We start from the raw sequence: 13034 nt of genomic DNA, 5'->3' as shown, positions 1-13034 counted from the left end.
ACTCTTCGTTTTGGCTCAGGTCATGATCTTGGGGTCCTGGGATCAAGCCCTGCCTCAGGCTCCACACTCAGCATGGAGTCTGCTTGGGATTCTCTCTCCCTCTCCCTCTGCCCCTCCCTGCCGCTCATTCTCTCTCTCAGTAAAATAAATGAATAGATCTTAAAAAATAAAAAGTGAGGGGACAGAGAAACATTTCTCATGCAAATGGATGTAAAAGGACATGTCCAAAAAGGACAGTGAGGGCAGTAGCAGTACCTGTATCGCACAAAATACATTTTAAAACAAAGACTGTAACAGGAGACCACAAAGGGCAGTAGATAATAATAAAGGGGATAATGCAACAAGAAGTTGTAACAATTGTAAATATTTAGGCCCCCAACATGGGCGCACCCAAATACATAAAACAGTAACAAACATAAAGGAACTCATTGATAATAATACAATAATAGGTTACTTTAACACCCCACTTATATCAATGGACAGATCATCTAAACAGAAAATCAACAAGGAAACAATGGCTATGAATAACACACTGGACCAGATGGATTTAACAGATATACTCAGAACATTCTATCCTAAAACAGCAGAATACACATTCTTTTCAAGTGTACATGGAACATTCTCCAGAATAGACCACACAGTGGGCCACAAAACAAGCCTCAACAAATTTAAAAAGATTAAAGTCATACTATGCATCTTTTCTGACCACAATGCTATGAAACCAGAAGTCAGCCACAAGAAAAACTCTGGAAAGACCACAAATACAGGGAAGTTAAGTAACATGCTACTGAACAATGAATGGATCAACCAGGAAATAAAAGAAGAAATAAAAAAAGTACATGGAAACAAATGAAAATGAACACACAACAGTCCAAAACCTTTGGATGCAGCAAAAGCGGTTCTAAGAGGGAAGCTTATAGCAATACAGGCCTACCCCAAGAAGTAAGAAAAATCTCAAATAAACAACCCAACCTTACATCTAAAGGACCTAGAGAAAGAACAACAAATGAAACCTAAAATCAGCAGAAAGAAGGAAATAATAAAGATCAGAGCAGAAATAAATGATGTAGAAACTAAAAAAAAAACAAAAAACAAAAAAAACTGAACAAAAGGCAATGAAACTAGGAGTTGGTTATTTGAAAAAAAATCAATAAAATTGATAAACCTCTACCCAGACTCATCAAGAAAGAAAAAGGACCCAAATAAATAGAATCACAAATGAGGAAGGCAAAATAACAACAAACACCATAGAAATACAATTATAAGAGAACACTATGAAAAACTATATGCCCACAAATTGGACAACTCAGAAGAAATGGATAAATTCCTAGAAACATACAACCTACCAAAACTAAAAAAGGAAGAAATAGAAAATTTGAACAGACTGATAACCTGCAAAGAAACTGAATCAGGAATCAAAAGACTCCCAACAAACTAAAGTCCAGGACAGATGGCTTCCATGAAAATTCTATTAAACATTTAAAGAAGAGTTATATCTATTCTTCTTCAACTATTCCAAAAAATAGAAAAGGAAGGAAAACTTCCAAATTCATTCTACAAGGCCTGCATTGCCCTGATACCAAAACCAGATAAAGATACCACAAAAAAAAAAAAAACTACACGCTAATATCTCTGATGAACATAGATGCAAAAATCCTCAACAAAATACAAGCAAACCAAGTTCAACAGTACATTTAAAAAAATCATTCACCAGGATCAAGTGGGATTTATTCCTGGGCTGTAAGGGTGGCTCAATATTCATGAATCAGTTCTGAAACATTACATCAATAAGTGAAAGGATAAGAAACATATGATCATTTCAATAGATGCAGAAAACGCACCTGACAAAGTACACCATCCACTCATGCTAAAAACCCTCAACAAAGTAGGTTTAGAGGGAACCTACCTCAATAGACTAAAGGTCATATATGAAAACCCAAAGCCAACATCATCCTGAGGGGAAAACTGAAAGCCTTTCCCCTCAGAGCGCAGGAACAAAACAAGGATGTCCACTCTCACCATTTTTATTCAGCATAGTACTATGAATCCTAGCCACAGCAATCAGACAAAAAGAAAGAAAAGGCATCCAAACCACTAAGGAAAAAGTAAAACAAGAAACAGACTTTTAATTATAGAAAACAAATGGATGGTTACCAGAGGGGAGACGGGTGGGCGGGATGGGTAAAACAATGGATGGGGATTAAGGAGTGCACTTGTCCTAATGAGCACTCGGTGATTAAAATGAAACTTAAAAAAAAAAATACAGATGAAAAACTTGAGTCAAAAGAGAAACCTGTGAGTTCAAGAAGATAAGGAAAAAAGGCGAGGAGCAAGATGGTGGAGGAGTAGGAGACCTGGATTCCGTCTGGTCCCAGGAATTCAGCTGGATAGGGATCAAACCATTCTGAACACCTACGATCTCAACAGGAGATCGAAGAAAAGAATAGCAGCAACTCTCTGAACAGAAAAGCGACCACTTTCTGGAAGGTAGGACGTGCGGAGAAGTGAATCCGAGGCAATATTCGGGAGGATAGATGGCGGGGGAGGGGGCCTCCGTCGGCCGCTTCTGGCAAGTGATAGAGCCGCGGAGCACAAAATCGGAACATTTAGAACTCGGCTCCACTGAGGGACGTCACTCCAGTGGCTAAGCGGGGGTGGAACCCTCGCGGGACAGTGTGGTCTCAGGACCCTCGGAGTCACAGAAAGACCGGGGGTGCCTGAGTGCGGCAGAGCTCCCAGGTATTGGAGCGGGGAAGCCGGCTGCAGAGACGGAGCCGAGGCGCGGGCTCTCAGCTCAGGGTTGCCATAGACTGTGATCCGTGGCCCAGTCGGGCCACTGCTCCTCCAGCAGGGACCCAATAAGCGGCAGATCCGGGGAGACTCCCCTTCCTCCCCCGGGAGGAGTGGCACGGGAGCACACCGCAAGGATCTGCTGGATTTGGAGACCACATGGGGTCAGGTGCCAGACATAGAAATGCTCGGTCACAGGCCGGGTGAGCACAGAGCGTCGCCGGAGACCAGGGAGACGGGAGTGACTGCTTTTCTCTGGGGGCGCACTGAGGAGCGGGACCCCGAGTTCTTGGCTCCTCCGGGTGGAGATTGGGAGGCCACCATTTTCACCCTGGTCCTCCAAAGCTGTACCAGAACTTGCAGGGAACAAAAGCTCCTGAGAGCAAACCCGAGCAGCTTGCTTAGCCGGGACCGACAAGGGTGGGGCAATTCAGCCTCCGGCAAAGACATTTGGGAACAATGGCAACAGGCCCCTCCCCCAGAAGATCAGCAAGAACAGGCAGCCAAGACCAAGTTTACCGATCAATGAGAACGGCAGAACTCCAGCGCTAGGGAAATACTGCACATAGAATTCAGTTTTTTTTACCATGATTCTTTAGTCTTTCAAAGTTAATTTTTTAAAACTTTTTTTTAAGTTTTCTTTTTCCCTTTTTCAACCATCTTATCAATCCCTTTTTTAAAAAATGTTTTATTTTTATTTTTCATTTTTAGAGTCATATTGTAGCCCTTCGTAGTAGTTACCCTTATTTTTGGTGTGTATATATATATATATATATATATATATATACATATGTTGTTCTCTCTTTAAAATTTTGTCTTCTAACAGATAAAAATATAACCTACATCTCTAGTGTATGGCTTTATTCTACTCTCCTGCCTGATCACATTCTCTCCCTTTTTTTTTGTTTAAATTCTTTTTTCAACCAACTTCTTATCAATTCCTTTTATAAAATCTTTTATAATTTTCCTCCTTACAATCATATTCCATCCCTTCATCGTATTAACCCTTATTTTTGCACATATATAAGTTTTTCTTTCTTTAAAATTTTGGGAGACACTTTCTTCTAACAGACCAAAATACGCCCAAAATCTAGTGTGTGGCACTGATGTATGCACCAGCATGATCATATTTGATGATATTCTGTTTTTTGTTTTGTTTTGGTTTGTTATCTTTTTTCTTTCTTTCTTTCCCTTCCTTTTCCCCCGGTTTCAGGTCTTTTCTGATTTGTTTATGTATATTTTCTGGGGATGTTGTTACCCTGTTAGCATTCTGTTCTCTCATTCACCTATTCTCCTCTGGACAAAATGTCAAGACAGAAAAAATCACATCAACAAAAAGAACAAGAGGCAGTACCGACTGACAGGGACCTAATCAATATGGACATTAGTAAGATGTGGCAACTAGTTCAGAATGATGATTTTAAAGATACTAACTGGGCTTGAAAAAAGCTTGTAAGTTATTAGAGAAACCCTTTCTGGAGAAATAAAAGAACTAAAATCTAACCAAGTCGAAATCAAAAAGGCTATTAATGAGGTGCAAAAATGAAGGCTCTCACTGAGGATAAATGAAGCAGAAGAGAGAAATAGTGATTAGAAGACCAAATGATGGAAAATAAAGAAGCTGAGAAAAAAGAGAGATAAACTACTGTATCATGAAGGCAGAATTCGAGAGATAAGCGATACCATAAGATGAAACAACATTAGAATGACTGGGATACCAGAAGAAGAAGAAAGAGAGAGAGGGGCAGAAGGTATAGTGGAGCAAATTATAGCAGAGAACTTCCCTAATTTGGGGTAGAAAACAGGGATCAAAATCCAGGAGGAACAGACGACCCCTCACAAATCCATAAAAATAGGTCAACACCCCGACATCTAATAGTAAAACTTACGAATCTCAGAGACAAAGAGAAAAATCCTCAAAGCAGCTCGGGAGAAGAGACAGGTAACCTACAATGGTAGAAACATTAGAATGGCAACAGACCTATCCACAGAGACCTGGCAGGACAGAAAGGACTGGCATGATAACTTCAGAGTACTAAACAAGAAAAATATGCAGCCAAGAATACTACATCCAGCTAGGCTGTCACTGAAAATAGGAGAGATAAAAAGCTTCCAGGACAAACAAAAAGTAAAGGAATTTGCAAACATGAAACCGGCCCTTCAAGAAATCTTGAAAGGGGTCCTCTAAGCAAAGAGCCTAAAAGCAGCATAGGCCAGAAAGGAACACAGAAAATATACAGAACAGTCACCTTACAGGCAATACAATGGCACTAAATTCATATCTTTCAATAGTTACCCTGAATGTAAATGGGCTAAAGGTCCCAATCAAAAGACACAGTCTATCAGACTGGATAAAAAAACAAGACCTATTGATATGCTGCCTGAGAGAGACTCATTTTAGACCCAAAAACACCCCCAGATTGAAAGTGAGGGAGTGGAAAACCATTTACCACGCTAATGGACACCAAAAGAAAGCTGGGGTGGCAATCCTTTTATGAGACAAATTAGATATAAGAGATGAGGAATGACACTATATCCTACTTAAAGGGTCTATCCAACAAGAAGATCTACAATTGTAAATATCTATGCCCCTAATGAGAAGCAGATAATTATATAAGCCAATTAATAACAAAAGCAAAGAAACACATTGACAGCAATACAAAAATAGTGGGGGACTTTAACACCCCCCTGACTGAAATGGACAGATCATCTAAGCAAAAGATCAACAAGGAAATAAAGACTTTAAATGACACACTGGACCAAATGGACTTCACAGATATACTCAAACATTCCATCCCAAAGCAACGGAATACACATTCTTCTCTAGTGCCCATGGAACATTCTCCAGAATTGATCACATCCTAGGTCACAAATCAGGTCTCAACCGGTACCAAAAGATTGGGATCATTCCCTGCATATTTTCAGGCCACAATGCTTTGAAACTAGAACTCAATCACAAGAGGAAACTTAGAAAGAACTCAAATACATGGAGGCTAAAGAGCATCCTACTAATGAATGGGTCAACCAGGAAATTAAAGAAGAATTAAAAAAATTCATGGAAACCAATGAAAATGAAACACAACGGTTCAAAATCTTTGGAATACAGCAAAGGCAGTCCTGAGAGGAAAGTATATAGCAATACAAGCCTTTCTCAAGGAACAAAAAAGGTCTCAAATACACAACCTAACCCTACACCTAAAGGAGCAGACAGAAGAATAGCAAATAAAGCCTAAACCTAGCAGGAGAAGAGAAATAATAAAGCTCAGAGCAGAAATCAATGAAATAGAAACCAAAAGAACAGTAGAACAGATCAACAAAACTAGGAGGGGGTTCTTTGAAAGAATTAACAAGATTGATAAAACCCTGGTCAGACTTATCAAAAAGAAGAGAAATGACCCAAATCAACAAAATCATGAGAGAGAGGAGAAATCACAACCAACACCAAAGAAATACAAACAATTCTAAGAACATATTATGAGCAACTATATGCCAGCAAATTAGATAACCTGGAAGAAATGTATGCATTCCTAGAGATGTATCAACTACCAAAATGGAACCAGGAAGAAACAGAAAACCTGAACAGACCTATAACCACTAAGGAAATTGAAGCAGTCATCAAAAGTCTCCCAACAAACAAAAACCCAGGGCCAGATGACTTCCCAGGGGAATTCTACCAAACATTTAAAGAAGAATTAATACCTATTCTTCTGAAACTGTTCCAAAAAAATAGAAATGGAAGGAAAACTTCCAAACTCATTTTATGAGGCCACCATTATCTTGATCCCCAAACCAAAGACCCCATCAAAAAGGAGAATTACAGACCAATATCCTTGATGAACACGGATGCAAAAATTCTCACCAAAATACTAGCCAATAGGATCCAACAGTCCATTAAAAGGATTATTCACCACGACCAAGTGGGATTTATCCCTGGGCTAAAAGGTTAGTTCAACATCCGCAAATCAATCAACGTGATACAATACATTAACAAAAGAAAGAACAAGAATCATATGATCCTCTCAATAGATGCAGAAAAAGCATTTGACAAAGTACAGCATCCTTTCTTGATCAAAACTCTTCAGAGTATAGGGATAGAGGATACATACCTCAGTATCATAAAAACCATCTATGAAAAACCCACAATGAGTATCATTCTCAATGAGGAAAAATTGACAGCTTTCCCCCTAAGGTCAGGAACACAGCAGGGATGTCCATCACCACTGCTATTCAACATAGTATTAGAAGCCCTAGCCACAGCAATCAGACAACAAAAAGAAATCAAAGGCACCCAAATCGGCAAAGAAGAAGTCAAACTCTCACTCTTTGCAGATGATATGATACTGTATGTGGAAAACCCAAAAGACTCCACCCCAAAACTGCTAGAACTCATACAGGAATTCAGTCACGTGGCAGGATATAAAATCAATGCACAGAAATCAGTGGCATTCCTATACACCAACCAGACAGAAAAGAGAAATTAAGGAGTCGATCCCATTTACAACTGCACCCTAAACCATAAGATACCTAGGAATAAATCTAACCAAAGAGGCAAAGGATCTGTCCTCAGAAAACTATAAAATACTCATGAAAGAAATTGAGGAAGACACAAAGAAATGGAAAAACGTTCCATGCTCATGGACTGGAAGAACAAATATTGTGAAGATGTCAATGCTACCTAGAGCAATCTACACATTCAATGCAATCCCCATCAAAATACCATCCACTTTTTTCAAAGAAATGGAACAAATAATCCTAAAATTTGTATGGAACCAGAAGAGACCCCGAATAGCCAGAGGAATGTTGAAAAAGAAAAGCAAAGCTGGCGGCATCACAATTCCGGACTTCTAGCTCTATTACAAAGGTGTCATCATCAAGGCAATATGGTACTGGCACAAAAACAGACACACAGATCAATGGAACAGAACAGAGAGCCCAGAAATGGACCTTCAACTCTATGGTCAACTAATCTTCGACAAAGCATGAATGTCCAATGGAAAAAAGGTAGTCTCTTCAACAAATGGTGTTGGGAAAATTGGACAGCCACATGCAGAAGAATGAAACTGGACCATTTCCTTATACCATACACAAAAATAGACTCCAAATGGTTGAAAGACCTAATGTGAGACAGGAGTCCATCAAAATCCTAAAGGAGAACACAGGCAGCGTCTTCGACCTCAGCTGCAGCAACTTCTTCCTACAAACATCGCCAAAGGCAAGGGAAGCAAGGGCAAAAATGAACTATTGGGACTTCATCAAGATAAAAAGCTTTTGCATAGCAAAAGAAAACAGTCAACAAAACCAAAAGACAAGCGACAGAATGGGAGAAAATATTTGCAAATGACATGTCAGATAAACGGCTAGTATCCAAAATCTATAAAGAATTTACCAAACTCAACACCCAAAGAACGAATGATACAATCAAGAAATGGGCAGAAGACATGAACAGACATTTTTCCAAAGAAGACATCCAAATGGCCAACAGACACATGAAAAAGTGCTCAACATCGCTCGGCATCAGGGAAATCCAAATCAAAACCTCAATGAGATATCACCTCACAGCAGTCAGAATGGCTAAAATTAACAAGTCAGGGAAGGAGAGATGTTGGAAGGGATGCAGAGAAAGGGGAACCCTTCTACACTGTTGGTGGGAATGCAAGCTGGTGCAGCCACTCTAGAAAACAGTATGGAGGTTCCTCAAAAAGGTGAAAATAGAGCTACCCTACAATTCAGCAATTGCACTACTGGTTATTTACCCCAAAGATACAAATGTAGGGATCCGAAGGGGTACGTGCACCCCGATGTTTATAGCAGCAATGTCCACAACAACCAAACTGTGGAAAGAGCCAAGATGTCCATCGACAGATGAATGGATAAAGAAGATGTGGTATATATACACAATTCCATCAAAAGGAATGAAATCTTGCCATTTGCAACGACATGGATGGAACTGGAGGGTGTTATGCTGAGCGAAATAAGCCAATCAGAGAAAGACGTGTATCATATGACCTCACTGATATGAGGAATTCTTAATCTCAGGAAACAAACTGAGGGTTGCTGGAGTGGTGGGGGAGGGAAGGGGTGGCTGGGTGATAGACATTGGGGAGAGTATGTACTATGGTGAGTGCTGTGAATTGTGTGAGACTGTTGAATTACAGACCTGTACTTCTGAAACAAATAATACATTATATGTTAAAAAAAAAAAAAGATGAAGATAGCAGGAGGGGAAGGATAAGGGGGGGAATCGGAGGGGGAGACGAACCATGAGAGACAATGGACTCTGAGAAACAAACTGAGGGTGTTAGAGGGGATGGGGGTGGGGGGATGCGTTGGCCTGGTGATGGGTATTGAATAGGGCACGTTCTGCATGGAGCACTGGGTGTTGTACGGAAGCGGTGAGTCATGGAACACTACATCAAAAACTAATGATGTAATATATGGTGATTAACGTAACATAACAATAAAAAAAAGAAGATAAGGAAAATAATCCAGCCTCCAAATTATGGGCAGTCTCCATCATATTTCACACACACACACACACACACACACACATACAGCACTTTGTTTTTAAGGCTATGTTGGCCAAATGTTTATTCAGATTACATCAAGCACTATTATTAATCCATTTCAAGTAGCATCCCCTTATGTATGAAGTGCACTGCTTTGTAATACATGTAAATCAAAACAGAATGAATTACATAGAATAAATATTTTTAAGAACCATCTACTCTACAAAGGTTATATATTCTTTGCAATTCCTTTGTCTTTTTATAGCAAACCAGGTATCAAGGAACCACTTTAAACCTAGATCTTCCTGATGAATTTTTAAGAAAATGATCCCGAAATGTGTATTTCGTTATCTTCTCTTTTCTTTCTTTATATGTATCCTACAGTAAACTCAGATATTAGAAATTTACCTGTTTGCTGTTTAAGTACATGTTTTTGTACATGCAAGACACCAAGAATGACAACCTACAGGCATGTGTGTGTGTGGTGATTTGTACACACACACTTTTTCTAGTTTTTTCTTCTCCCTCAAAAAAACAAGCTTCTCCTGCTAATATAAAGCAAATACAAATATTCTTAATTCTAAAATACAGGAAATACAACCAATGAAGAATGTAACATTTTAGTGGTTTCAAAAGATAATTTAGGATTTAAAAAGGACCCTTCCACTCCAAACTGAGAAAGTTGTATGGATGCAACTACAGCAGGAGACTTTTGTTAAAAAACCACCTATAAAAAGTAAAGAAAATATGAAGGCTAATAGCTTTGTGACCTTGAACCAGTCATGTATCCTCTCTGGGCCTCAGAATGCCCATTTTAAAATACGGAAGGTGACTGTTCTGCCTACTTTGTGGGGTAATTAGCAAAATAAGTAAAAGTATGCTTAAAGTAGTTTAAAAAATATTCTAAGTTGAATGAACTCTCTAAAGAAGTTTAATGATCATTTGATTAGTATGACACTGTTGATCAAGAATAAAAATGTTCACTATTTTAGACCTAATTAAATACTGAAAATGGACATAAGGAAAACAAACTAGTCAATGGCTATCCACTATATTTAAAACTTCTCTTGAAGCTGTCATTGCTGCAATTAGGGAAAGCAGGAAGGAGTCCAGAAGCAGGTCCCAGCAACAATGTAGTCTAAAAGACCAGAATCTTGCTAGATAGCAAAGAACAAAATTAGTCATGGTATGAGCTCAACTAGGACCCTGGCCAGAAAGATTTTAAATTACTAATGTGTAACGAAAGGGCAATATTGTGAAGAAGTAGTGCAATAATATACCCCAGGGGACATTTGGTAATACTGTCTGGAGTCATTTTTGGCTGTCACAACTGGGGGCAGGGGTGGTACTAAAATCTAGTGCATAGAAGACGGAGATGTTGTTGAACATCCTAGTGTGAATAGAACAGCCCCTCACAACAAGAAAATTAAAGTCCCAAATGCCAATAGTCCTGAGGTTAAGAAATCCTATTAAAAAGCCGTGCTATCTAGAAAATAGAATTTGATGACAGCACCACTCATTCATTCATTCATTCAAGTTTTTCCTGAGTACCCACCAAGGTAATGTTCCGTAATGAGCTCTGTCCTAGGTGCTGAAGAGTCTAGAGTGGTTCAAAATAATGTGTGATTTATATAAATACTGAGCATCTAGATAGCCTTAAAAGGAATCTCAGAAACAGTCAAGCAAGTTTACCAAGATATGGAATATTTATACCTTTTCTAAATACCAACCTCCAGGGCCTGCATTCGTTTTAACAGCATTTTATTTTCGTTGTTCTTAATCTTTTCTTCATAGAATTCCAGAAATGTTTTTTTGTAGACTAGTTTCATATTGTACTTCTTCGCCATTCTGTCCAAAACAGATTACTTAATGAAAACATTTCCAAAATATTTATAATTCCTCTAAAGTTTACTTTCACACAACAGTGACAATGTCTGGGCATCACCAAAAAGCTCATTATAAATTCACAACAGGATGATACAAAATGAATGAAGAGTAACATACCAATAATTACATCTATACATAACATGCATCCTAAATCTCAGTGAGTCACAGAAAACTCTATTACTGTAACAAATAGGTCAGGAAGTAAAATGAAAGGCTATGAGATGGGGATGAATAGCTATAAGGAACACTTTTCTATTAATTCCATTTTATTTAACTTGATCCCTCACAGGGGCATTAAAAACAGCTGCCATTCCTTCTTAAAATCTCTTTCATCTCTTGGGTTCTCTGGCAAGATACACTATTAATTTTTATACCATATCTTAGGCTGCTTCTTCAGTTTTACAAATTTCTTTTACCCTTCTAAATTTTAATATTCTGAAGAGTTCGGCCCAGAGCATTACTCATTTTCCCTTCCCTGACTTCACACAGCATGCCAACAGCTATCTGTAGCTCAGCCCTTTCATCACACTCATTTACTCCACTGCTAGATATCTCCACCAGGATGTGTCACAGGTATTCTCTACCTTTCCAAATCAAGGCTGAACCCCACTAGATTGTTCTGCCAATCTTTGCTATTTCAGTAAATCTATCTAATGATTCATGCCAGAAACCTCAGAGTTCTCCATGCCACCATCCTCTTCCCAATGTTCCACACAACACTACGTCCTCTGTTTACCTAAAAATATTCTTCAAATGGTTCTTCTTAACCGTTCGTTGGCCACCATCTTGCTTTAATTACCACCACCACTCAGCTATACTACTTCGCTTGTTTCCCTACTTTCATTCTTACTCTCCCCTCAACGAATTTTCCAACTGCAGCCAGACTGAGCTTTCAAAAAATACATACATGTCACTTCCCTCATCTACACCTTTCACTGGCTTTCTAGCACACTTAATAGGACACAATTCAAAAGCCTTTTGCATGGCCTCTAATGAGGTCATCTATAAAGAAATGGTTCGTTGAAGCGCCCGGCTGGCTCAGTCCATACAACCATACAGCATGTGACTTGATCTCCAGGTCATGAGTGCAAGCCCCACACTGGGCATAGAGTGTAATAATAAAATAATAAATAATAATAATAATAATAATAATAATAATAATAATAATGCTGCCTCATCTTGAGCCACTTGGGCCCTGATTCCTTACAACCCACACAATGGTTTTCCTTCAGCTCATTCACATATACTGCCCCTATACCTGGAACATTCTCCCTTCTAGTCTACTGGCAAACTTCTTTTCATCCTTTAGATGTTGACTTAAACATCACTTCTTCACAGATGGATTCCTTAAATACTCAGTTATCTTAGGTCTCCCTGTTATACTCTTTTTTTTCTACTGCATTTGCCAAACTTTATAGTATCTGTATCTGTTGACAACATAAGGGGGCTGGGGATGATCTCAGGTAGCAGGTAAAGGAGATGAGGGGAAAATAACTCTGAAAGGGTCGATGAGAAGGCTTATGAGGTGATAATGGGGAAAGGACAATGAAAAAGAATATATCTGAGAGCCACTGGGATATGTATGTAAGAGGCATATGTAAGGCAGTGCTCCCCATGATTTGAATTAGCCCTTCTTGGAAAGACAACATGAGTAGAGTCTCTTTTATTCTAGGGAGTTCATTTTCTACCATCTCCAAAATAAGCCTTCAGAAATAAAATCAAGTTTTACACCTGAGAAATACCATAATTACAAAGAACTAAGACTCAATTTGACCAATTTGAATAGGTTTGCCACATAAAAGCTAATTATGTATTTGCTCAGTTTCTTAATAAAAATGCAAAAGGGCATCT

General features: G+C 38.8%; 1 protein-coding gene across 1 annotated transcript in view; it reads right to left on the bottom strand.

Annotated features, from left to right (window-relative positions):
- Positions 1-13034, bottom strand: part of RNMT (RNA guanine-7 methyltransferase) — a 39423-nt gene that overhangs the window by 12393 nt on the left and 13996 nt on the right. Inside the window, exon 8 of the mRNA XM_028089349.2 lies at positions 11027-11144. Within this exon, the coding sequence (XP_027945150.1) occupies positions 11027-11144 (118 nt within the window). The remainder of the gene's footprint in view (positions 1-11026; positions 11145-13034) is intronic.

Source organism: Eumetopias jubatus, unplaced genomic scaffold, assembly GCF_037043125.1.
Source record: "Eumetopias jubatus isolate StellerSeaLion01/CBP00866 unplaced genomic scaffold, mEumJub1_p1.0 scaffold_16, whole genome shotgun sequence".
In the NCBI taxonomy this organism is placed as follows: Eukaryota; Metazoa; Chordata; class Mammalia; order Carnivora; family Otariidae; genus Eumetopias; species Eumetopias jubatus.
The sequence above is the reverse complement of the archived record's forward strand: the minus strand, read 5'-3'. Positions and strand labels throughout refer to the sequence as shown.